General features: G+C 46.8%; 1 protein-coding gene across 2 annotated transcripts in view; it reads left to right on the forward strand.

Moving 5' to 3' along the window:
- The window catches only part of LOC140398664 (tau-tubulin kinase 2-like), a 370,126-nt gene that overhangs the window by 110,020 nt on the left and 233,486 nt on the right, over positions 1 to 26,620 (forward strand). For both annotated transcript variants that reach the window (XM_072487597.1, XM_072487608.1), the window contains exon 3: positions 8,706 to 8,853. In XM_072487597.1, the coding sequence (XP_072343698.1) occupies positions 8,706 to 8,853 (148 nt within the window). The remainder of the gene's footprint in view (positions 1 to 8,705; positions 8,854 to 26,620) is intronic.

Genomic DNA, 26,620 nt, shown 5'->3' on the forward strand with positions numbered 1-26,620 from the left:
GATAGTCTAGGAACGGTTGCCACCGCCTGGTGAACCCCTGAGCCGATCCTCTTGACGCATATTTTATTTGTTCCAGTCTTATGAACCCTGCCATGTCGTTTATCCAGGCCTCCACGCCCGGGGGCTTCGCTTCTTTCCACATAAGTAGAATCCTTCGCCGGGCTACTAGGGATGCAAAGGCCAAGACGTCGGCCTCTTTCGCCTCCTGCACTCCCGGTTCTTCTGCAACCCCAAATATAGCCAACCCCCAGCTTGGTTTGACCCGGACCCCCACCACCTTTGAGATCACTCTTGTCACACCCTCCCAGAACTCATGCAGTGCTGGACACGACCAGAACAAGTGAGTGTGGTTCGCCGAGCTTCCCGAGCATCTCCCACACCTGTCCTCCACCCCAAAAAACCTGCTCAGTCTTGCTCCCGTCATATGCGCTCTATGTAGAACCTTAAATTGAATCAGGCTAAGCCTGGCGCACGAGGACGAGGAATTTACCCTACTTAGGGCATCTGCCCACAGCCCCTCCTCAATCTCTTCCCCCAGCTCCTCTTCCCATTTTCCCTTCAGCTCCTCTACCATCGCCTCCCCCTCGTCTCTCATCTCCCTGTATATTTCGGACACTTTGCCTTCTCCAACCCATGCCCCCGAAATCACTCTATCCTGGACCCCCTGTGTCGGGAGCCGCGGAAATTCCCTCACCTGTTGCCTCGTAAATGCCCTCACTTGCATGTATCGGAAGGCATTCCCTGGTGGCAACTTATATTTTTCTTCCAATGCTCCCAAACTCGCAAACGTCCCGTCCACAAACAGGTCCTTCAGCTTCCTAATTCCTGCTCGCTGCCAACATTGAAATCCCCCATCTATCCTCCCCGGGATGAACCTGTGGTTATTCCTTATCAGGGACCACACCGAGGCACTCGTCACACCCCTATGTTGTCTCCACTGCCCCCAGATCTTCAAGGTCGCCACCACCACTGGGTTTGTGGTGTACCTTTTTGGGGAGAATGGTAGCGGCGCCGTCGCCAGCGCTTTTAGGCTCGTTCCCTTACAGGACGCCATCTCCAACCTTTTCCACGCCGCACCTTCTTCTTCCCTCATCCACTTACAGACCATCGACACATTGGCGGCCCAATAGTAGTCACTCAGACTCGGCAGTGCCAATCCCCCTCTGTCCCTACTGCGTTGCAGGAACCCCCTCTTTACCTTCGGGGTCTTTCCCGCCCACACAAAGCTCATAATGCTCCAGTCTATTTTTTTGAAGAAGGCCTTTGTAATCAGGATGGGGAGGCACTGAAACACGAAAAGAAACCTCGGGAGGACCACCATTTTAACCGCCTGTACTCTGCCCGCCAATGACAGGGGCACCATATCCCACCTCTTAAAGTCCTCCTCCATCTGCTCTACCAATCGTGTCAGGTTAAGTTTATGTAGGGTTCCCCAGTTCCTGGCCACCTGTGTCCCCAGGTATTGAAAATTCCTTGCTACTCTCCTCAGCGGCAGAGCATCTATCCTGCCCTGTTCCCCGGGGTGCATCACAAAAAGTTCGCTCTTTCCCATATTTTAATTTGTATCCCGAGAACTCTCCAAACTCCCTGAGTATCTGCATTACCTCTGGCATCCCCTCTACCGGGTCCGTCACATATAGCAGCAAATCGTCTGCATATAGTGATACTCGATGTTCCTCTCCCCCTCTAAGCACCCCCCTCCACTTCTTAGAGTCCCTCAGCGCTATGGCCAATGGCTCAATTGCCAACGCGAACAGTAATGGGGACAGGGGGCACCCCTGTCTTGTACCCCTATGTAACCAAAAGTATCCCGATCTTTGCCTGTTTGTAACGACGCTTGCCACCGGGGCCGCATACAAGAGTCTAACCCATTTAATGAACCCCTCCCCGAACCCAAATCTCTTCAGCACCTCCCACAAATAGTCCCACTCCACCCTATCGAATGCCTTCTCTGCATCCATCGCCACCACTATCTCTGCCTCCCCCTCCGGTGGGGGCATCATCATCACCCCCAGCAACCTTCGTACATTGGCATTCAATTGTCTCCCCTGAACAAACCCTGTCTGGTCGTCATGTACCACCTCTGGGACACAATCCTCTATCCTTGTCGCCATCACTTTGGCCAGCAGTTTGGCGTCTACGTTTAGGAGGGATCTGTATGACCCGCACTGCAGCGGGTCTTTGTCTCGTTTCAGAATTAGCGATATCGTCGCCTCCGACATTGTCGGGGGTAATGTCCCCCTTTCCTTAGCCTCATTAAAGGTTCTCGCCAAAAGCGGGGCCAACAGGTCCATATACTTCCTATAAAATTCCACCGGGAACCCATCTGGTCCCGGGGCCTTCGCTGCTTGCATGTTCCCAATTCCTTTGATCACCTCATCCACCTCAATCTGCGCCCCCAGACCTGCCAACTCCTGCCCCTCCACCCTTGGGAACTCTAGCTGGTCCAAAAAGTGTATCATTCCCTTGGGACTTGTACAGCCTCTCATAGAATGTCTTGAACACCTCGTTCACTTTCCCTGCTCTCTGCTCCATCTTTCCCGTTTCGTCCCTAACTCCTCCAATCTCTCTCGCCGCCCCCCTCTTCCGAAGTTGTTGGGCCAGCAGCCGGCTCGCCTTTTCCCCATATTCATATTGCATCCCCTGTGCCTTCCTCCACTGTGTCTCTGCCTTTCCCGTGGTCAGCAGGTCAAACTCCGTCTGTAATCTTCGTCTTTCCCTGTATAGCCCTTCGTCTGGGGCCTCCGCATACTTCCTATCCACCCTCAAAATTTCCCCTACTAATCTCTCTCTTTCTTTACCCTCTTGTTTCACCTTGTGGGCCCTGATGGAAATCAGCTCTCCTCTAACCACCGCCTTCAGCGCGTCCCATACTACTCCCACCTGGACCTCCCCATCGTCATTGACCTCCAGGTATCTTTCAATACATCCCCTCACCCTTCCGCATACCCCCTCGTCCGCCAGTAGTCCCATGTCTAATCGCCAGAGTGGGCGCTGCTCCCTTTCCTCTCCCAGTTCCAGATCCCCCCAATGCGGGGCGTGATCTGACATGGCTATGACCGAGTACTCCGTTCCTGCCACCCTCGGGATCAGTGCCCTTCCCAAAACAAAAAAGTCTATCCGGGAATATACCTTGTGGACGTGGGAGAAAAAGGAAAACTCTTTACCCATCGGTCTGGCGAATCTCCACGGATCCACTCCCCCCATTTGCTCCATGAATCCCTTAAGCACCTTGGCCGCTGCTGGCCTTCTCCCGGTCCTGGATCTGGACCGGTCCAGCCCTGGGTCAAGCACTGTGTTAAAGTCCCCCCCCCCATATTAACAAGTTTCCAACCCTGAGTGGAATACCTGTGCCACCCATCCTTTCCTTAGTCTAACCTGATCCGCCAACTTCAGGTGCGTCTCCTGGAGCAAAACTACGTCCGCCTTCAGTCTCTTTAAGTGCGCAAATACCCTTGCCCTCTTAATCGGCCCATTTAAACCTCTCACATTCCACGTGATCAGCCGGGTTGGGGGGCCATTTACCCCCCCCCCCCCCTCGTCGACTAGCCATCCCCTTTTTTAAAGCATCTCCTCACCCAGGTCTCACGCACCCGTCTGTCCCCCAGACGGCGCCCCTCCCGTCCCGACCACCTCGTCTCGTATCAGCTCCCCCTTACTCTCAGCAGCAGTAACCCAGTTAGTCCGTCCCCCCCGTCCCCCACCCCGGGATCCCCCTCTAGCTTGATTACCCCCCCCCATATTGCTTCCGGAACTCAGCTAACTCTGGCTGACCTCGGCTTCCCCCGTTCATCCTTTGACCTCCCTGCGTGTGAGGCTCCCTTCCTTCCTGCGCCCTTTTTTCCGCCATAGTTTCCATAGCGCAGGAAGATACCCGCGCCTTCCTCTCAGCCCCGCCCTCATTCCCCTTCCCTGTCCCCTTTTCCACCGGCGCCCACATTTCTTCATGTCCCCCACATTGGGGGGGGGGAGAAAAATTCCCCGTCCAACATTATTACACATTAGCCCTCCCCTCTCCCCACTTTATATTTCTGTGCCTCCACCTCGCTATCCCTCTCCGGGCATCAATTTCTCAAATCTAGTCCAATTTCTCTTCCTGAATGAATGTCCATGCCTCCTCCGCTGTCTCGAAGTAGTGGTGTTTGCCCTGATGTGTGACCCACAATCTCGCCGGCTGCAGCATCCCAAACTTGACTTTCTTCCTATGGAGCACCGCCTTGGCCTTGTTGAAACTCTCCCTCCTTCTCGCCACCTCCGCACTCCAGTCTTGATACACGCGTATCACCGCGTTCTCCCACTTGCTACTCCGTATCTTCTTAGCCCAGTTCAGGACCATCTCCCTGTCCCTGTAGCGATGGAACTTCACCACCATTGCTCTTGGTGTTTCCCCTGCCTTTGGTCTTCTCACGAGGACCCGGTACGCTCCCTCCACTTCCAGAGGGCCCGTTGGGGCCTCAGCTCCCATTAGAGTATGGAGCATCGTACTCACATACGCCCCAGCATCCTCTGTTCCTTCGGGGAGACCTAAAATCCGTAGGTTCTTCCTCCTCGAGCTGTTCTCCAGGGCTTCCAGCCTTTCTATGCATCTCTTGTGTAGTGCCTCGTGCGTCTCCGTTTTTACCACCAGGCCCTGTATCTCGTCTTCGTTCTCGGCTGCCTTTGCCTTCACTCCACAGAGCTCCATTGCCTGGACCTTTTGTGTTTCCTTTAGTCCCTCGATTGCCAGTAACATCGGCGCCAGCACCTCTTTCTTGAGCTCCTCCCTACATCGTCGGAGGAACTCCTGCTGTTCTGGGCCCCATACCATCTGGGCTCCCTCGGCCGCCATCTTGCTTCTCCCTTCTCTTCTCTGCCGCTGCTCCAAAGGATCCTCTGCAATCTGGCCACGACTGTCGCTCCTTTCCATCCACACCCGGGTGGACTCCTTCCTTTGTCACCTCACACTGGGTTTGGCCGCAAAAAATTTCCATTGGGGCTCCCGATAAGAGCCCAAAAGTCCGTTGGAACAGGAGGTGCCGAAACGTGCGGCTTAGCTGGTCATCGCCGCAACCGGAAGTCCCCCCTTTCCTCAATCTTACCTGGTCTGCCACCTTCAGGTGTGTCTCCTGAAGCATGACCACATCCGCCTTCAGCCCCTTCAGTTGCGCGAACACACGTGCCTGCTTGACCGGCCCATTCAGTCCCCTTACATTCCAGGTTATCAGCCAGATCAGGGGGCTACCCGCCCCCCTCCCCCGCCCACTAGCCATAACCCCTCGGCCAGCCATGCTCTCGACCCCCCCCCCCCCCCCCGCCGCCCACTCGCTCCAGCTCCCCCTTGACCATAGCAGCAGCAACTTTATTCCCCCACCCCTCCCCCGCCCGGCTAGGACCCCTCCTAGCTGCTTTACTCCCCCCATTGCACTTCCGCAAGTCACCTGACTCCTGACCCCGGCCACTCCCACCTCTCCTTCGACTCCTCCCATTGTGTGACACACCCTCCTCTTCCATTCCCCATCTGCAGGCTCTCCACCGCACCCTTCCATCCCAAGCGCGGGAAACAACCCTCTCTGCCCCGCCCCCTCCAGTCTTCAGCGCGGGGAAAAGCTCACGCTTACCACCTACGTGGCCCCTCCACCTCAGACGCAGCTCCTTTTACAGGCCCAGTCCCCTCACCCCCGACTTGGTCCTACCCCTCCCCTATCACACTGCCGGCCATCCACTCCTGTTCCATTTGCTTACCCCCCTCCAAGAGGCCCCCGCGACCAACCCAACCAAAACAGTGCCCAACCCGCCCTAACCACCCTCGCCCAACTAGAAAGAAAAAAACAAGAGCAAAGGACCCCCCCCCTCAAAAAGTAACATGTCAACCGCAATCCCCAAACACCCATCCCGACCCTCAATCTGTGTCCAACTTCTCGGCCTGAACAAAGGTCCACGCCTTCTCCGGAGACTCAAAATAATGGTGCAGTCCTTGTAGGTGACCCACAGTCGCGCCGGCTGCAACATGCCAAACTTCACCCCCTTCCTGTGCAGCACCACCTTCGCTCGATTGTACCTGACCCTCCTCTTCGCCACCTCCGCACTCCAGTTCTGGTCTTTTCGAACCTCCGCGTTCTCCCACCTGTTTCTCGTCTCCTTCTTGGCCCATCTGAGCACACACTCCCGATCAGCGAACCGATTAAACCGCACCAGCACCGCCCGCGGAGGCTCGTTAGCCTTGGGCATCCTCGCCAGCACTCTATGGGCCCCTTCCAGCTCCAGGAGCCCCTGGAAGGACCCCGCTACCATCAGCAAGTTCAACATGGTGACCACATAGGCCCCCACGTCCGGCCCCTCCAGCCCCTCCGGGAGGCCCAGAATCCGCAAGTTCTTCCACCTCGACCGATTCTCCATCTCCTCGAACCGCTCCTGCCATTTCTTGTGGAGCGCCTCGTGCGACTACTTTTACCGCCAGGCCTAGGATCTCGTCCTTGTTGTCAGAGATCTTTTGTCAGGCCTCACGGATCGCCACTCCCTGGGCCGTCTGTGTTTCCAGCAGCTTATCGATAGAAGCCTTCATCGGCTCAAGCAGGTCCGCTTTAATCTCCCTAAAGCAGCGCTGGATAACCTCCTGTTGCTCCTGCGCCCACTGCATCCACGCTGCCTGGTTCCCGCCCGCCGGCATTTTGTTCTTCCCTCGCACCTTCTTCGGGTCCGCCACCACTTTTTTAGTCACCCCGCTCTTGGTAAAAGCCATATACTGTCGGGGAACTCTTGTACTCTCCTTCCCACAGCGGGAAACGACGAAGAAATGCCGTTGGGGGTCCTGAAAAGAGCCCAAAAGTCAGTTTTTTGTGGGAGCTGCCGAACGTGCGACTTAGCTCCGCATAGCCGCAACCGGAAGTCTCCGAATTTAGGTGTTGCTTGACCAGTGGTCAGCATAGGTCTGTGGGTTGGAGCAGGAAGAGAAGCCATTGCAAGTGATTCTATGGCTATGATTAGATAGGTGAGAATGGAACCAGGTGATAACAGTCCCACATAGCTTGACAACAGTGAGAAGGAATTGGAGGAGGATATTGTGGTCACCATGTCAAAGGCTGTAGATAAGATGAGAAATGAAGGTTTACTATTATCCCAGTCACACAGAATATCATCTGTGACTTTGATGAGAGCTGTTTTGGTACTGTAAAGGGACAGAAACCTGGTTGGCGGGATTCAAAAATGGAGTTTTGGGAACGATGGGAACGGACTTGGAAGGCAACTACATGTTCAGTGACTTTGGAGAGGAAAGGGGGTTGGGATGGGACAGTCGTTTTTAAGAATAGCATTTTCAAGGGTTGGTTTTTGAGGAGAGGTGTAATGATGGCATATTTTAAGGATGGAGGGACAAGCAGTTGAAAAGAGGGAACCATTTACGACGTTAATTAACATGGTGACCAGGAGGGAAAGTTGGATGATCGGTTTCATGGGAGTAGGATCATGGGAACAGGAGCAAGATGAGCTCAGAAAGGGCATGGGGCGAAATAGGAGAGAGGTTAGAGAAGGAGGTTGATTCAGGGTATGTGCATTATACAAATATGGCTGGGTTGTCTAGTGGAACGGGGAGACACGGCAGATTGTCTCGACCTTGCTGACAACAAAGTCCATGAACTTGAACTTAGTGTTGGAGGTGAGGGTGGAGGGGAGAGGGGGTTAAGGCAGTTTGCAGTGGAGAAAAGCTGCATGTTATCTTTACGTTTGAGGACGATCCTGGAATAGTGAGCAGTTTTAGCAAATGAGCAGAATGTTTTAAGTGGTCCAGCCAAATTTGGCAGTGGATGGCTAAACTGGTTGTCTGCTATATCCTTTCTGGTCTGTGACCTTGATTTTAATGGAGGAAGGATTATTAAAACGTGCAATACTGTCCTACATGTGGCTGTCGAGTCAGTAAGTAACATAACTTAAAATTGAATTTGATAACTATTGCAAAGGAAAATTATAAACGCATGCAAGGAAAGTGGGGAATGAGTTTTGGCTGCAGTTGGAAGTGTGCGCACCAACCGAAACACAATGGGCTGAATTCAGGACTTATTTTTACACTGTAATTTCTGTTCCATTACTTGCGGAGTCGTAAACCAATTTTCACATTGTGCCGATCCTATCTCTGTGAAGAGGCACACAGCAGAGAAAAGATATTTACAGTGGTAAGCATACTCCTAGTATCCAATCTTGCAATAAGTCCTGCTCACCCATCACCCTTGTTGTACTGGCTAACATTGAATCCTCATCTTTGCAAATTTCAAACATTAATTGCCTTATTAAAATTTCTTTGTAACTTCTTTGATCAAACCTTCAGTGACCCTCTTAATATCTCCTGCTATAGCTCAGCATCCATTTTGTTCCCTTTTTCGGTGAAGCAGCCGGTATTATTTCTTCTGGCTATTGGTGCAAGTCTATGCATTCAATGCTACTTGACAATTTATTCTTCATACACATCTTATTTATGTCCATGAACTGTGGGCCAGTGGCGCAATGGATAGCGTGCCGGACTACGGATCAGAAAATTCCAGGTTCAACTCCTGGCTAGGTCCTGGTAAATTTATGTCCATGAAGATGTGTAAATTGTAACTATTTTGGTGACTTTCCAATATTGGGTACAATTGATGGCCAGTAAACTTTATAATTGTGTTCAGCAACAGATGGCAAATGTGCTGTGTGTTTTGTAATGGTGGTTATTGAGGTCTAATTTTTCTTTTGTCTTGCAGTTGAAAAAGATTGGAGGTGGAGGCTTTGGAGAAATCTATGAAGCTGTAGACTTTCTGACCCAGGAAAATGTTGCTCTCAAAGTGGAGTCAGCCCAACAACCAAAACAGGTTCTCAAAATGGAGGTTGCTGTTTTGAAGAAACTGCAAGGTAAGCTCCTATCTTGTACATATGTTTGTGTCTCTCTGTGTTGGGTGGGTCAGTTATAGTATCTCCTAACCATCAATAAACATAGAAATTTTACAGTACAGAAGGAGGCCATGTGGCGACTGAAAATGAGCTTTGTAGCCTAATTCCACTTTCCACCTCTTGGTCCATAGCCCTCTGGAAAATTGCATATCCAAGTACTTGCTAAATATGACTGACATCTAATCCCTCTGTCTCTTGCTCTCTCTCTCTTGCTCTCTGTCTCACATTGATTGCCCTCCCCAAATGAATTACCTCATATTTCCCTGCATTGAAATGCATTTGCCACTTTTCTGTCCATCTGACTACTTCATGAACATGTTCGTACAATCTACAGCTTTTTTCCATGTGACCAATTTTTATACTTCTGCAAACTTCTTAATAATGCATGCAGCATTTCAGTCTAAATTATTGACCTGTAGCATGAACAACAGGGGACCTGGTACTGAGCCCTGTAGACCTCTCAAACTCCTGAACTCTTTGGAAATAGCCTTCCGTTCACACCTTTTGCTTCCTGTCACGAAGCCAATTTTATATCCAACTTTCCCTTGAATTCCATGAGATTTTGCTTTTCTGACCAATCTACCATGTGCAACCTTGTCAAAAGCCCTGCTAAAATTTATGTAGACCATATCAAGCCCACTACCAACATCAATCCTCTTTGTTGCCTCCTCGAAAATTGCAGTCACATCAGTGAGACATGACCTTTAATTCCATCGGAGTAACTTCAACAATAGTTTCCCCACCACTGAGATTAGGTTAACTGGTCTGTAATTACCAGTCTATTCCTTCCTTCCTTTTTAAACAATGGTGTGGGGGGGGGGGGGGGGGGGGGGTGGGGGGGGGGGGGGGGGAGAGAGAAGGAGAGTCGTTCATGGGTGTAAGTGTGGGAGCAACTGCATTTTCAGGAGCTCTGACGCTACTCATTGTTTAATCCTTTTTTTAAATTTAGAGAGCCCAATTCATTTTTTTTTCCAATTAAGGGGCAATTTAGTGTAGCCAATCCACCTACCCTGCACATCTTTGGGTTGTGGGGGCGAAACCCACGCAAACACGGGAGAATGTGCAAACTCCACACGGACAGTGACCCAGAGCCGGGATCGAACCTGAGACCTCGGCGCCGTGAGCAGCAGTGCTATCCACTGTGCCACCATGCTGCCCTTAATCCTTTTTTAAAAATCCTGATGCGCAAGCCATCATTTTTGATCCTGATGTAAATAATCTTTGCTATGTTCCTGGAAGATCCTGGCTAAACTTTGGTGATGGGGAGACGATTTAAGTCAAGAGAAATCCTTGTTTGCTTGAGGCAGTCAGGCGGCTGGGGTGGGACACAATCCACAGTGGGACCCAATCCACAGTAGCAGTTTCACTGGTGAGTGGACCTAAGCTTCGGCCTCATGGAATTCAAGGGCATGTTGGATATAAAATTAGCTTCGTGACAGGAAGCAAAAGGTATTTTGTGACTGAAAGGCTATTTCCAAAGAGTTCAGGAGTTTGTGGGATCTGCAGGGCTCCGTACCAGGTCCCCTGTTGTTCATGCTACATATCAATAATTTACACTGAAATGCTGCACGCATTGTTAAGATGATGGCTGACATTGTGAGTGAAGTTGTGGATGAAAGTCCCGGCTCTCTTGCACAGGTTATTGGTGCTCACACATCTGAACTGTGAGACACCCTAACGAGAATGGACCCAGTCAGTCAATAGGGCAGTTTCCTCAGTGGGAACTCGCCTTCTGTTCTTGGAATTCTTATTATGTGGTGTGTGGAACATCCTGGCTGATTCAGGGAGAATGGATATCCACTTGCCCGGTCTTCCAAGGGAGCTGGGGATGAATTCCTGGCTGAATTTGGGAATTGGTTGCCTTGCATTCACAATCTTGTTTTAAGGATGGAAGTTTTGAGTTTGATGGAGCACATTGTATCTGGTCTTTGAGACTTTGAGGTCAGTCGACTCCAGTCTGATCACTGGCCTTACATTGTCTTGTCATCTGTAAATCGAGAAGGGATGCAGGCAGTCAGACGCGATGGACCTGCGCCCACCTGCCAGGGCCTAGGCTTGTCTTTATCCGGGCTTTGGGACGACAACATGGCGGAGGTGCAAGGGCTCCGGTAAAACTCTGGATGTTGCTTGATGATCCTATTTTGGCTTTGGCTTTTCCAAGCTCTGTGGGTGGTTATATATCCCGCAGTTCACCATTAAATTCTGAACTTTGTTCCCTTGTAATTATATCCCTGATTTTGTGTTATTGCCGTTTATCCTGTCAAGGGTGTATGATCACAGAGGCATTTGTCGCCTGTTATCCTATTATACTGCGAAGATCATGCTGAGTTGGTTATGTAACGTGAGGGTTGTGCATGATTTACCTGTTTTAAAAAAAAAAAAAAAAAAAATGCTGTAATCCTTACTTTTACACCGTACATTTTTTGATATCTTTCACTGAATTTATAGATGACATAAGTAGTGCCACAACAAGGTGGCTGGTCAGTGGTTTGGTATGGAGGTGATTGGTATGGTCTTATTAGTCCTCATTGTGGGTGAGGAAAAACCTCTGTTAGAACTTTTGATGTTGTTTTTTTCTTTTGTACTTATTTTAGGATTAAGGAATCCTTGCTTAAATCCTATGAAGGTACAGACATATGATGTGGCCTGGAAAAGACTGGGGTTCTTTTCTTCGGTATTGTTTTATGGATTCCAGTTAATCCCTAGATATCTAGCCTTTCATAGAATCCCTAGTGCAGAAGGAGGCCACTAGTGCAGAAGGAGGTCATTCAGGCCCATCTAGTCTGTACCGACCCTTCAAATGAGCGCTCCACCCATGTCTACCTGCCCCATCCCGCTCTATCCCTGCAACCCCTTAACCTAACCTGGGCACTAAGGGGCAATTTAGCATGGCCAATCCACCTACCCCGTACATATTTGGACTGTGGGAGGAAACCGGAGGAAATCCACGAGGACACAGGAAGAATATACAAACTCCACACAGGCAGTCACCCATCGCCGGAAGTGAGGCCAGGTCCTGGCGCTGTGAGGCAGCAGTGTGAACCACTGTGCCAGCGTGCGGTTGGTCTTCTATATTTACTTGGCTGTGCAGGTAGTGACAGTGGTCACTTGATTACTTGGCTCGTGGAATGTACAGTGGACATGTCATCCTATGTTAGGGTTTCTTTGAAGAGGAAAATGGGTGGAATCCTGTTGATGGTGGGGCCTAAATGGCGCTAGTGTTGGGGGTTGTGTGCTTTGTTCAATAATAATCTTTATTAGCGTCACACGTAGGCTTACATTAACGCTGCAATGAAGTTACTGTGACAATCCCCTAGTTGTAACATTCTGTTAAGCCTGTTCGGATACACTAAGGGAGAATTCCGAATGTCCAAATCACCTAACAGCACGTCTTTTTGGGACTTGTGAGAGGAAACTGGAGCACCCGGAGGAAACCCACGCAGACACTGGGAGAACGTGCGGACTCCACACACAAAGTGACCCAAGCCGGGAATCCAACTCGGGTTCCTGGCTCCTTGAAACAACAGTGCTAACCACTGTGCTACCGTGCTGCCCAATGTATGAATGATATGCGTATCCTTGGCCTCTTGGCAAATGGCCACAGGACATGTGGGTGTTACTGATTCAAACAAAGCTGGTAGGTAGAGCGAGTGAAGTGTTTGCATCACTACCGGAGGAGGTATCTGGAACGTATGAGGAGGTGAAGAAATCCATCTTAAGTGCATATGAGCTAGTGCCTGAAGCTTACAGACAAAGGTTTAGAAATTTAAGGAAAGAATTTGGTCAAACATACATGGAGTTTGAAAGGCTCAAACAGAGTAATTTTAATAGGTGGATAAGGGCTTTGAAAATAGACCAAACATATGAAGCTCTCAGAGAAATTATACTTTTGGAGGAGTTTAAAAATTCAATTCCTGATGTAGTGAGAATTCATGTGGAAGAACAGAGGGTTAAAACTGCGAGATTAGCAGCGGAAATGGTAGATGACTATGAATTAGTTCAGAAATCAAAGATTGGTTTCCGACATCAGTTTCAGCCGGTGAGGGATAGAAACTGGGGACATGAGAAATACTCAAGTGGTAAAGGTGATCTGATGGGAGACAATAAAGAGAGTGTACCTCAGATTAAAAAAGAAATCCAGGAGGGTGGAAAAGAAAGCTAAACCGCTGGCTTTGAAAGCAGACCAAGGCAGGCCAGCAGCACGGTTCGATTCCCGTAACAGCCTCCCCGAACAGATGCTGGAATGTGGCGACTAGGGGCTTTTCACAGTAACTTCATTTGAAGCCTACTTGTGACAATAAGCGATTTTCATTTCATTTCAAATGAAAAGTTTCAGATGTTTTCACTGTAATAAACTAGGCCATGTAAAGTCACAGTGTTGGTGGTTGAAGAAAAGCACTGGGAAGGCTGATGTGGTAAAACAGGATACGACAGTGGGGTTTGTTAGAGTGGTAAAGGAAAGCCCAAGGGAAACGAAGGAGGTTCAAACGATTGTACAGCCTGTTCAAGAAGTAATTGTTAAGAAGGTGCCAGATGTCTTTAAAGAATTTACTTGTGTGGGTAAAGTTTACTCGTGTATCAGGAGGAGCAGGTAAAGAAGTCACAATTTTAAGAGATACAGGGGCTAGTCAATCTTTAATGGTAAGAGATGAGGAGTTATGTAGTTTGGGAAGAATGTTGCCAGAAAAGGTGGTGATATGTGGAATTCAGGGTGAGAGGAGTAGCGTTCCATTATATAAGGTAAGGTTGGAAAGTCCAGTGAAGAGTGGTGAAGTGGTAGTAGGAGTAATAGATAAACTATTTTGTCCAGGAATACAGTTTATCTTGGGTAATGATATAGCTGGATCGCAGGTGGGAGTGAGTCCTACTGTGGTTGATAAGCCAGTGGAAAATCATGAGGGGCATAGACAGAGTGGATAGTCAGAGGCTTTTCCCCAGGGTAGAGGGGTCAATTACTAGGGGGCATAGGTTTAAGGTGAGAGGGGCAAGGTTTAGAGTAGATGTACGAGGCAAGTTTTTTTACGCAGAGGGTAGTGGGTGCCTGGAACTCGCTACCGGAGGAGGTAGTGGAAGCAGGGACGATAGGGACATTTAAGGGGCATCTTGACAAATATATGAATAGGATGGGAATAGAAGGATACGGACCCAGGAAGTGTAGAAGATTGTAGTTTAGTCGGGCAGCATGGTCGGCACGGGCTTGGAGGGCCGAAGGGCCTGTTCCTGTGCTGTACATTTCTTTGTTCTTTTTGAAGTGTTGAAGGACGAATATCCTGGGATTTTTCCGGATTGTGTAGCAACAAGGTCGCAAAGTCACAAGTTAAGACAAGAGAGGAAATCAAAGAGTGAAGATGAAGTTGAAGTGCAATTATCAGAAACGATTTTTGATCAGATGGTTGAAAAAGAACAAGAACAGCAGGTGGAGGATGAGGCGGGTATTTTTAGTTCAGGAAAATTTGCGGAGTTACAACAGAAAGATGTAGAAATAAAACGGATATATTAGAAAGCATATACGGAAGAGGAATCTGGAGGAGTTGCAATTAACATTAAATCAAATAAAAAGATTGAACATTCTTAAAAACCACTTACCAATGATTTTCAGATAAACCATTACTCAGAGATTGTCATTGAACTGAGGACAGACCTCAAGGGGCATGTCTTCAACTCATGATGCCAGAGGAGCATGGCTTCGTTGGAAATGCACAATGCTGGTAGGCCTCCCAGTCACTTCATTGATGAATCTACACTGCAGCTGGGAGAAAAAGTTCCTGTTGTAGCCTGCAAGTATAGAAGGGTCATAGTTTATCATGTGGTTGGCACCGTATGCCTCCATTTTGCTACTGATTGCAAAATTTGGCCATAATGATTCAAGAATGACAGTTGTGCAGTGCATTTTGCCAAGTTTGTATTTTAATAAATGTCATGTATTTCCTGTATATTTCTGAAGAGAGAGAGAGCTGTTGCTGAAGTTTTTCTTCTTGCATTCATCAGGATAATGGCAAGAATAACAATTTTCAAACAATTGCAACAATTTATACTACAGGAGAAAAGGTTGCTGATTGGCAGAGGCATTGCCAGGGAAAAAGGAACAGGGAACTATAAGCTCCCCAAACTCCTTTAATAATACAGAAAAAGACACAAGACTTGAACATGTTCCTTTTGTTTGCTTGTATGGTTGTTGGGCAACAAGCACTATTGCACCTCATCACATATAGTGAATGTTGGAAAATGGAGAAGGTTGCCTGTAACTTGGCTCTTAATTAACATGTTTATGTCTGCGTATGATAGAATAGTGGCATGTTACTGGGCTAGTAGTCCAGTAGCTTAGCCTAAGCCTGGGAGATTACTAGGCTAGTAATTCAGAGTGCCAGGCTCATGCTGTGAGGAAGACATGGGTTCAAATTCCATCATGGCAGGTGGTGGAATTCAATTAATAAATTAATAGATCTGGAATTAAAAGCTAGTCTCAGTAATGATGACTATCCTCAATTGTTGTAAAAATCTACCTGGTTCACTAATGTCCTTTTAAGGAAGGAAATCTGCCGTCCTTATTTGGCCTGGCCTACATGTGACACCAGACCAACAGCAATATAGTTGAATCTTAATTGTCCTCTGAAATGGAGTGGTAAGCCATTCAGTTCAAGGGCAATTAGGGATGGACAACAACTGCTGGCCTTCCTGGTGACACACCCATCCCATGAAAATATATATATTTTTTAATGGATCCAGAGTTCAAATCTATGGCTATTGGGGAATTTAAATTCAGTTCATTAAAATTTTTTTAAGAAGTGTGGAGTTTGCACTTTCTCACCGTGTGTGCGTGGGTTTCCTCCGGGTGCTCTGGTTTCTTCCCACAGTCCAAAGATGTGCAGGTTACGTGGATTGGGCATCATAAATTGTTCCTTAGTGTCCAAAGGTTAGATGGGGTTACAGGGTTATGGAGATGGGGCGGGGAATGGGCCTAGGTAGGGTGCTCTTTCAGCGGGTCGGTGCAGGCTTGATGGGCCATATGGCCTCCTGCACGGTTGGGATTCTATGATTCTAAAGCTCTCTCAAGTAATTGATCTCTAACATACAGCAGAGCACAGTGTTGCCTCCTGGCACTTAAAGGCTTTCAAACAAATTGCACTCCACCATTCTTTAAATGCAACTCCCTTTCTGATTCATAGAACTGATTGACTTAACTCTTGAACTGAATGTAATTTTAAATTTATTCTTGTTATGACAGATAAGAATTATAAATCTAATAATCTTTAGTAGTGTCACAAGTAGGCTTACATTAAAATTGCAATAAAGTTACTGTGAAAAGCCCCAAGTTGCCACATTCGGGCACCTGTTCGGGTACACAGGGGGAATTCAGAATATCTAATTCACCTGACAAGCACTTGTCTTTCTGGACTTGTGGGAGGAAACTGTACCTGGAGGAAACCCACGCAGTCACGAGGAGAACGTGCAGACTCCACACAGACAGTGACCCAAGCCGGGAATCGAACCTGGACCCCTGGAGCTGTGAAGCAACAGGGATAACCACTGTGCTACAGTGCTCCCCAAATCTGGTAAACTGGCTGCAATTGCATTGTTTCAAATAGTATGTAACTATATAGTGATCTGTTAAAAATGAGTTATTGAAGTAATTGTACTGCCATACATTTATTTTAAGTTACTTGAGAAAACAAAATCAGGATTTGCACTTTTTGGCATGTCTTTTTAAAAAAATAAATAAATCTTGGGTAGCAACCTTCGCTGAAACCATTACAACTTGGAAGTCTAAATGGACCATTTGATTCTGCTTTGGAAATAATCATTAACATTTTTAAAAATTTGTGTAGGAGAGCTTGAATTTGCTTTTATATGACAAGTTTTGTATTGTATGCTTCAATCCACATCTCAGGAAACTAGCTGGTGCATTAAAACCATGGAGTTAGAGACCTTCAGTTAGACATTTTGAGTAGGATGTAGATGAACATGGCAAGGCTGTATTAACAGTCAATTGTAAAACCCAAGTGGCTTGCAAGGCTACTTTGGGGTGGCATCAAGATTCAGCTATCAAATGTAACCGTGAAGTCCTATGTGGGTGTTGGTGGGTGGCATTAATGAACCAGACAACACACTGGCAGCGTTCATGGTTATTTTACCCTGGTACCAAGGTGGAATTTGAAATGGCAGCACGGTGGCACAGTGGTTAGCATTGATGCCTCATGGCACCGAGGTCCCGGGTTCGATCCCAGCTCTGGGTCACTGTCCGTGTGGAGTTTGCACATTCTCCCCGTGTTTGCGTGGGTTTCGCCCCCACAACCCAAAGATGTGCAGGTTAGGTGGATTGGCCATGCTAAATTGCCCCTTAATTGGAAAAAAAATGAATTGGGTACACTAAATTTATTTTTAAAAAGGTGGAATTTGAACTCTGACCTCTGGGTTACCAGTCAAGTATAACCATTACACTGCCATACCTTACTACCATTTTATTCTGGTATATAGCCATCTTAGCTCTCTGCAAGCATAACTTACAGCCTTAATGCCAACTGGGAACTAGTTATGAGGAGCTTGTGATGTCACTACTGAGACTGAAGCTAAATTCACCCTCTGATCCTGTTTGAGATGGCCCATCATAAAGGGCCTCTGGATCTTGCATGGGATGTTTAAATTGTCAACACTTGAAGGATGCTAGTTCTTGTTTATGTGGGTACCTATTGTACTGCCATCAGAATGTGAAATACAAAGCCCTCCATTTTTGCAAGCATTACCAGGCTGTGTTCTGCACAATTGTCCTTTGTTTGCTGTTGGTACTATACAAAATGCATGAATACTGTTATGTCTAATGTTCTAGTATCCCCAGATGGCAATATGAAGGAGGATAAATCAGGCTTGCTGATGATTTCTGGCTCCAATAATTGGCTGTAAACAGTGACTAATCAAAGCCATAATTATCTGTACCCAAACCTTGATTTGTGATGACAAAAATATTTCTTGGCTGGAATAGCATGAAGCTTATAGTTTGGGGTAAAACAAAGTGACAGTTTGATTCCTGCCAGTGTTTGTAGTAAAAGAAAATGCTAAATATGTCTTTAAAAGACCGTAATAGCAAGTTCAGTGCCAAATAAGGTTCACTGAGATATACATTGTTAAATACAATCTTTGGCCAGTTGGCAACCAATCAATATACAGTGGAACAAGTGGTATGAGGCTTTGAGTAAAGATTTAATCGAGCAATTTCAAAACCATTTCTTTCCATATATGTGGTGACACTTAAATTACACTTTTGAAGGATTATAAAAGATGTGAGAAAAGTAATAAAAATCAAAACCATATTCTTTTGCTATGGTTTGTAAAAGAAGTTTGTTATTGAACCAGACGCACCACAAGTGGATGTAAATTATGGAGGCTGCTGTTGTATTGGGGAGTCCTAGGCATTTGAGACTGTCTGGGAGCCGCAGGGAGTTGAAGGTGGAGGCAACATGAATTTGATTACAACTGAGTGCGCCAGATTTGAATGCCTGATTACCAGGCAACTCCAATCTATAGCCTTTGGATTGTGAATCAAGTGGCTTTCACCGCAAAGTAATGGGGTGCGATCCTCCACTCCCACGCCGGTTGGGAGAATCGCCTGGGCCGCCAAAATTTCCGGGGACGCCGGTCCGACGCCCTCCCGCGATTCTCCCAAGCGACGGGAACGGCCCGGTCGAGTATCGCAGGCCGGAGAATCGCCGGAGACACCGAAAATGGTGATTCTCCGGCACCCCCGCTATTCTGAGGCCCGGATGGGCCGAGTGGCCAGGCCAAAACGGCGGGTTCCCCCCGGCACCGTCCACACCTGGTCGCTGCAGTCGTGGGCGGTGCATGAACGCTGGGGGGAGCGGCCTGTGGGGGTGCGAGGGGGGATCCTGCACCAGGCTTCACCTGGAATGTGGGGTGGCCCGCGATCGGTGCCCACCAATCGTCGGGCCGTCCTCTCTGAAGGAGGACCTCCTTCCTTCCGCGGCCCCGCAAGATCCGTCCCCCATCATCTTGCGGGGCGGACTTAGAGAGGACGGCAACCACGCATGCACGGATGAAGTCCGTTATGTGGTGCCGGCCGCGTCATCTATGCGGCGCCGCTTTTACGCGGGCGACAAGGCCTGGTGCGTGTAGACAACGCGGCCCCGATACTGGCCCATTGGCAGGGCCTGAATCGGACGGGACCGGGGCCGTTCCGCGCTGTCGTGAACCTCTACGGCGTTCGCGACGGCGCGGCCACTTCGGCGTGGGAGTGGAGAATCCCGCCCATGGTTTCAGAATTTTCTATGTGATCTGTTGTTTTTGTACCTCTACACTCTACATGCATTTACTAATTTCTCAAGGGGGAGATTTCACCGTTGGAATCAATTGTAATGATTGCAAGGCATTTTGTTCTGTGTCCTAGACACCTGCATCAATTTATAACTTCTGACCAAGTTTGTGTTACACACTATGGAGATATTCTTAGGATGACCTTTAAATCATGTCTTTGGGTGGATTTGTTGGTTGTGAAGAGAAAGAAATGGGAGGGGCAATAGCTTAAATGATAAAAGTATACATTTGTTAATTCACTATGATAGATGGACAAATGCAATGAATATACTTAAGTGCCTGTTGACACGGGGGTGAGAACACAAAATTGGCGGCCTTCATGAAGATTGAGCATAGCTTTTGAGATGTTAATCCTATTTTCTAAAATACATGACGAATTCTGATGCATCAGCAGGGCTCAGTGCACATTGAGCATGATGAAATATTTTCTGGCTTTATACATGTGTGAGCTATTTTCAAATATGTAAGTGTTGCACTACAGTTGTAAATGCTGATTAAAATTTGAATTTACTTTATTAATTGGAAGTCCTCTGAGAAAAGATTTTTAAACATTCAGCATTGTATTGCAGCGGTTCAAGAAATAAAAATGCTGTCCTAGCCAGCATGCCCACGTCTAGTGAAATAAAAAGTATATGCTAAACAGCAGAACTTTGCCTCACCGATTGAACAAGCATCTAACCATGTTGCGATGTTGAGGTTGAGTAAATCAGAGAATCTATTCAAAGTTTTACTGCATTCCTGCATGGCTAAACTGCCTTCAGTGTTCTCATAGAAACTAAAGATGTGTGAGGTTAATTCCATGCTCAAACCAGTCAGCTACACATTTTTATCATTTTCATTGTAATTTTCACAGGGCTTTTAGGATTTCCTTCAGTTCAGTGAAAAACAATTGATATTTAAAGTTTCATATTATTATTTCTTAAAGGGAGCTTTATATATGTGCAGTGTAAACAAACAGCTTGCAGATTGTTACTGCAAAACCTTTTTGCATGCAGAACTTTTATATTTTACAGTTAATACTCTTGATTCAAATCTTCCTCAATATCCGCAAACATTATGCATTCTGAAAGTATGCACAGATTTCTCCACGGCCTCTATCAATGTGAGGTGAGACACTTTGTATGTGACTCCAAGTATAATTATTGATTTATCTTCCTGTTGCCCACCCGACGACCAACCCCTGCTTCCCCTAACAGAAGAAAGATTGCTTTGTAAATGCAAGTATTGCCTTTTTCCTGCCTGAGTAAGTGGCATGAGAGCTTCATGTTCTATTAAAGTGCTGTTTAATAGGAACTAGTGTGTTAAGGTTAAGAAACTACGGGCAACACGGTGGCGTAGTGGAATAGCACTGGGACTGCGGCGCTGAGGACCTGGGTTCAAATTCTGGCCCTGGGTCACTGTCCGTCTGGAGTTTGCATATTCTCCCCCTGCAAAATGCATGAAGATATAGAATAATGGGTCTGCTATTCTTGTCCAACCGTATTTTTAACCACCTTCATAAGGAGCACCAGTTAAAATGCAGCATTTCTGTATATCAACACCTAGTTCTCTCCTCTTCCATCTTTCAAAAGAAATATAAATTTTGATTCTCAGATGAAACCCGTTGTCTCATTCTGCAATTTTTCCAGATAGTGGGAGCCCATCATATAATCTCTGCAGTTTGCTGCACGGAGTATTTTGAAATATTTTCCATTAATTATCAAAATGTTCACTTTTTCTCAGTGATAAAATTAATGTGCATTTCAGTACCCCTAATTGATGATGCATATTAGAAACTTACCACAGGAATTGACCTTCAAAAATGTTTGAAGTTGATTTTAACTGAGTTATGGATTACAGAGTATATTGTACATCATGAAGGACACTGGAACTGCATTAACCTTATAACACAACCATGGATCATTTAATATTACAGTAATAGTAGTAAGCTGACACAGATGAGGGTGTTACAAAGCATAGGGTTATTTTCATGAGGTTATTTGTATTGGCAGTTAAAACATTTTATTTGTGATTTTTTTTTTTTTAACGGCACATCTCGTTAGATAAAGAACTTGGTCATTTTGCTAGAAATGGTTTTGATGGGCTACAGAAACTGCAACTCTAGAGGTCTCGAGATATATACAGAGTGAAAAAGAAATGACTGCTAATGTTCAGTGGGACCTCTTAGTTCCCGAAAAATGCAGAAAGACATGGAAGCTGGATGTTTTACAATGTGCTTTTCAAGAAGAATGTTTAGGATCAGCTAGAAGCAAGAACAGCCAACATTGAATTAATCAGTGTGACCTACGTAAAATATCGTTGAGAGTTACATTGCAGTGCTGAGCATATGTGTGTCATGCGCCTGATTATTGGTACCCTTGAAACTTATGGAATGGATTCCAGCTGGGAAAGATATTTAAGGCAAGAAAGCTGAGCTGCCAAAATAGTATACCGCAGGGTATGAAGGGAAGAGAGATTCTAGGCAGAAAGCAAACATGAAATACAGTTTAGTGGATTAGCCTTGTGCTGTCATTGACTAACTGGACTGATCATAATGATGTGTGATAGATTTGCTGTATCAACTATCTTGAAAATATGTCGGGCTATTTTATTTATTGTGTAAATTAAATTTGATCGTTTTGCTGTAAAATCACTTTTTTAATAAATATTTTTCAGCTTTTTCAAAAAATCTTTTTGTTTGAGGGAGGGGCAGGATTGGCAGCTTAACATCCCGGGACACAATCTTCAGGAGGGACAGGGGAGGGGGCAAAAGACAGGAGACATTGCACTATTAGTCAATTTCTTCAGTAAGGAGAGATCTTGGGGGTGGTGCCAAATTAAGCTTTGTGGGTAGAGCTAAGGAATAAAAAAGGAACAGCCACATTGCTAGGTGTTTATTATAGACCCCCAGATAGTCAACAGGAAATTGAGGAGCAAATATGTGCTCAATTTGCAGTAGTGTGTAAAAATAATAATAGGGTAATTATAGTGGGTGATTTCCCAACATTAACTGGGGTAGTCATTGTGCTAAGGGCTTAGATGGAACAGAGTTCGGAACATGTATACAAGAGAGCTTTTTAGCTCAACATGTGCAGGGTCCAACAAGGCATGGTGCAGTGCTGGACCTAATTCTGGGGAATGAAACCAGACAGGTGGTTGATGTGATGGTGGGGGTGCATTTTAGTGATAGCGACCACAGCATGGTGCAATTTAAGTTTGTTATGGGCAAGGAAATAGACAAATTGCAGAAAATAATAATAATAATAAAAAGGTCTTGGATTGGGGGAGAGCAGACTAGTAAAATAAGGCTGGATCTTGCCAGTAGATTAGAACCAGTTACTGGTGGGGAGATCTACAGAAGAGCAGTGGGGGGTGTTCAAAGAGGAAGTGGGGACGATACAGACCTGGAGCTTAAGAAAGCAATTAGGAGAGCAAAGAGGGGATATGAGAAATCTCTAGCTGGTAAAAGTAGGGAAAATCTCAAGCTATTCTATAAGTATATGTTTGGCAAGAGGAAAAGGTAGGTCCCGTTCGGGACCAATGGGGGAATCTCTGGGTGGAGCCAGATGACATTGGTAGGGTGTTAAATGAATATTTCACATCTGGCTTCACCCAAGAGAATGAGGAGTCAGATATGGAACTCTGGGAGAGAGACTGTGAGGTTTTTGAGCAAGTTGTCATGGGGGGGACAAGGTATTGGAGGTGTTGGCAGGGTTAAAAGTGAAGAAATCTCCTGGTCTGGACAAGTTATGCCCCTGATTGCTGTGGGAGGCGAGGGAGGAGATTGCAGGGGCCTTGATCCAAATTTTAAATTCTTCTCTAGCCACAGGAGAGGTGATGTGGAGATGCCGTAATTGGACTGGGGTGAGCACAGTAAGAAATCTGACAACACCAGGTTAAAGTCCAACAGGTTTGTTTCGAATCACTAACTTTCGGAGCACTGCTCCTTCCTCAGGTGAAACTCGGGTGATTCACCTGAGGAAGGAGCAGTGCTCCGAAAGCTAGTCACAGGAGAGGTGCCAGAGGACTGGAGAGTTGTGAATGTGGTCCCACTATTTAAGAAAGGCTATAGGGATAAACCAGGGAACTACAGGCCAGTGAGTCTCATGTCAATGGTGGGGAAACTAATGGAGAAATTCTGAAGGAGATAATCTATCGTCACTTGGAGAGGCAAAGTTTGATCAGGAATAGTCAGCATGGTTTTGTCAGAGAGAGTCTATGCCTAACAAATTTGATTGAATTTTTTGAGCACGTGACGTAAGTGTGTAGATGAGGGTAGTGCAGTTGATGTAGTTTACATGGATTTCAGCAAAGCATTTGACAAGGTCCCACATGGGAGACTTATAAAGAAGGTAAATGCACATGGGATACAGGAGAACTTGATAAGGTGGATTCAAAGTTGGCTGAGCTGTAGGAGACAGAGGGTGATGACTGACGGCTGCTTCAGTGACTGGAATCCAGTGTGCAGTGGCATACCACCGGGATCTGTGCTGGGTCCCCTATTGTTTGTCATTTATATAAATGACTTGGGTGATTATGTGGGGGGGTAAGATCAGTAAGTTTGTGGATGACACTGTTGCTAACTTTCCCCTTGGTTCAATTGCTCTGTTTTATTACCTTTGCTCTCAGGTCACCAGGTATCTTTATGATACCGCCACGAGGTTCAAGTCCGAGTAATGATCAATAACCCAATACACCGATTAGTAAGATTTAAATCAAAGCACATTTATTATACACCGTAATCGCTACTCGTGCACAAATACTACGTCTAAGCTACTTCTACAACTAACAGGCCTATACTTAACTTCGGACTGGCCCACCAGGCCAGGGGAACAAATGGCCTTTCGTTCGGGTTCTGAGTCTGCGGGATTCGAAGTTGGTACGGATTGGTAGATAGGAGCGCCTATCTCGTAGCGAGGGTTGAATTAAGACTTCTGTCGGGAGTCACTGCACCGGTCACGGTCAATGTTGGTTCGTGTTGCTGGGTGACCTGGGCAGGACGCAGAGGTGAAGAGAGAGCGATTTGAACTTGGGGCTCAACTGTTATAGACCCCAGGGGCTTCCCGCCTTTCGGGGCGGACCCTGTACCTGGTCCCAAGTGATTGGACTTTGTCCCAATCGCTTGGCTCGATTTTCTCCAATACTGGAGCAGTTCCCTGCCCGATGGGCGGTCTTGAGGTGCTCGTTCACCTCCTTTGTGTTGGCTCCTGCTGGCGCCGAGGAGTCTGGCTTTGCTTTGTGTGTCCAATATGTTACTTATTGTTCCTGGGGATTGCTCATCAGTATGCAGATGGCTGCTACTTTGTTATGCTGATGGTCGCTGGTATCGATGTTATCTGGCCTTTGCAGAGGTAAATACACAGCAAACCTGCAGCTGCTGGTTTCTGTCTACGTTGGCTGACTTTCCCATCAGTCTTTGCCGTTCGCCATTTAAAATCGGGAGTTGGCCAATTTAGGTGGCTACAACACAACGATAGGCCGGGTGGCTAACAGTGAGGCTGAGTGTCTTGGATTACAGGAAGATATAGATGGGATGGTCTAATGGACAGAAAAGTGGCATATGGAATTTAATCCTGAAAAGTGTGAGGTGTTACATTTTGGAAGGAACAATTTGACAAGGAAATATTTAATGAATGGCACCACACTGGGAAGTCCTGAGGAATAAAGAGACCGTGGCGTATTTGGAAATAGATCTCTGAAGGCAGAAGGGCACGTTAACAGGTGGTGAAAAAGTCATATAATACACTTGCATTTATCAATCGTGGCATAGATTACAAAAATAAGGAAGTCATGTTGGAGTTATATAGAACATTGGTGAGGCTACAGCTGGAGTACGATTCAGTCGCCACATTATAGGGAGCTGAACAGGCGCCGGAATTTGGCGACTCGGGGTTTTTCACAGTAACTTCATTGAAGCCTACTTGTGACAATAAGCGATTATTATTATATTATTAGGATGTGATTGCACTGGAGTGGGTGCAGAGGTGTTTCATCCGGATGTTGCCTGGGATGGAATATTTAAGTTATGAAGAGAGATTGGATAGGTTTGGGCGTTTTCACTGGAGCAGAGAAGATTGAGGGGTGACCTGATCGAGGTGTAAAAGATTGAGGGGACAAGTTCAAGGTGAGGGGCAGGAGGTTCAGGATGCATTTGAGGAAAAACGTTTTTACCAGAGTATGGTGACGGTCTGGAACGCACTGCCTGGGAGGGTAGTAGAGGCGAGTTGTCTCACATCCTTTAAAAAGTACCTGGCACATCTTAATATTCAAGGCTATGGACCAAGTGCTGGCAAATGGGATTAGGATGTGGCAGTGCAGACTTGATGGGCCGAAGGGCCTTTTCTACACTGCCTTTCTGTGATTCAGTGATAATTTACATTACACATACACATATTTAACTAACATTTAATGATCCCTCCCTCAACCCAAAAACAATTAATCAACTAACTAACTACCCCACCCTTTAGCTGCTGACTGAGGCTAATTCCTTAAAGTGAGATATGAACGGACATGGCGTCTTGTGAAACCCCACCTTATTTTCTCTTAAGCTAAATTTAACCTTCTCTAGGCTTAGTATCCCAGCCTACTGAGGCACAAGGTGTAGCAACTGACCTCCAACCCAATAGGATCCACCTCCTCGCCACCAGCGAGGCAAAAGCCAAGACATCTGCCCCCACCCCTGTCTGGAGCTCCAGCAATCTGACACCCTGACTATGACCCCCAGGGGGCTAGGTTCTAGGTCCAACTTTAACACTGTTGACATGGTGCTAAAGAAGCTGCCCCAGTTTTAGACACGACCAAAGCATGTGCGTGTGATTGGCGCCTCTCGCGCACCTTTCACAAATAATCTTAACCCCTTCGAACAGGCGACTCATTTTCGACCTTGTGAAATGTGTTCTGTGAGCTAATCAATTGTATTAGTCCCATGGTGGCACAGCGGTTAGTACAGCTGCCTCACAGTTCTGAGGACCCGGGTTCGATCCCGGCCCCGGGCCACTGACTGTGTGGAGTTGCACATTCTCCCAGTCTGCATGGGTCTCACCGCCACAACCCAAAGATGTGCAGGTTAGGTGGATCAGGTTAGGTGGACCTCCCTCCTCGCGAGCTCGTATTTCCCCCTAAATGTTTTAATATGACCTTCCAAAAACAAATCTTTCAACGTGATTCCACCTTTTCCCTCCCAGTCTTCGAAACCGCATCAATTTTTGCTGGTTCAAACAGGTGGCTTTCCCGGACTGGCATTAGTTTGACCCTGCCCCTAACTTCCATATCTTCAGTGTTGACACCACAACCGGGTTCCTCGAATATTTCCATGGCGCCAACATGAGTCGTGCTGTAGCCAGCACCCATAGCCCCGATCCCTTACTTGCCCCTTCCTCCATCCGAACCCACATTGTATCGGTTTGCTACCCCAGCACCGAACCTT

This window comes from Scyliorhinus torazame, chromosome 2 (genome assembly GCF_047496885.1).
Source record: "Scyliorhinus torazame isolate Kashiwa2021f chromosome 2, sScyTor2.1, whole genome shotgun sequence".
NCBI lineage: Eukaryota > Metazoa > Chordata > Chondrichthyes > Carcharhiniformes > Scyliorhinidae > Scyliorhinus > Scyliorhinus torazame.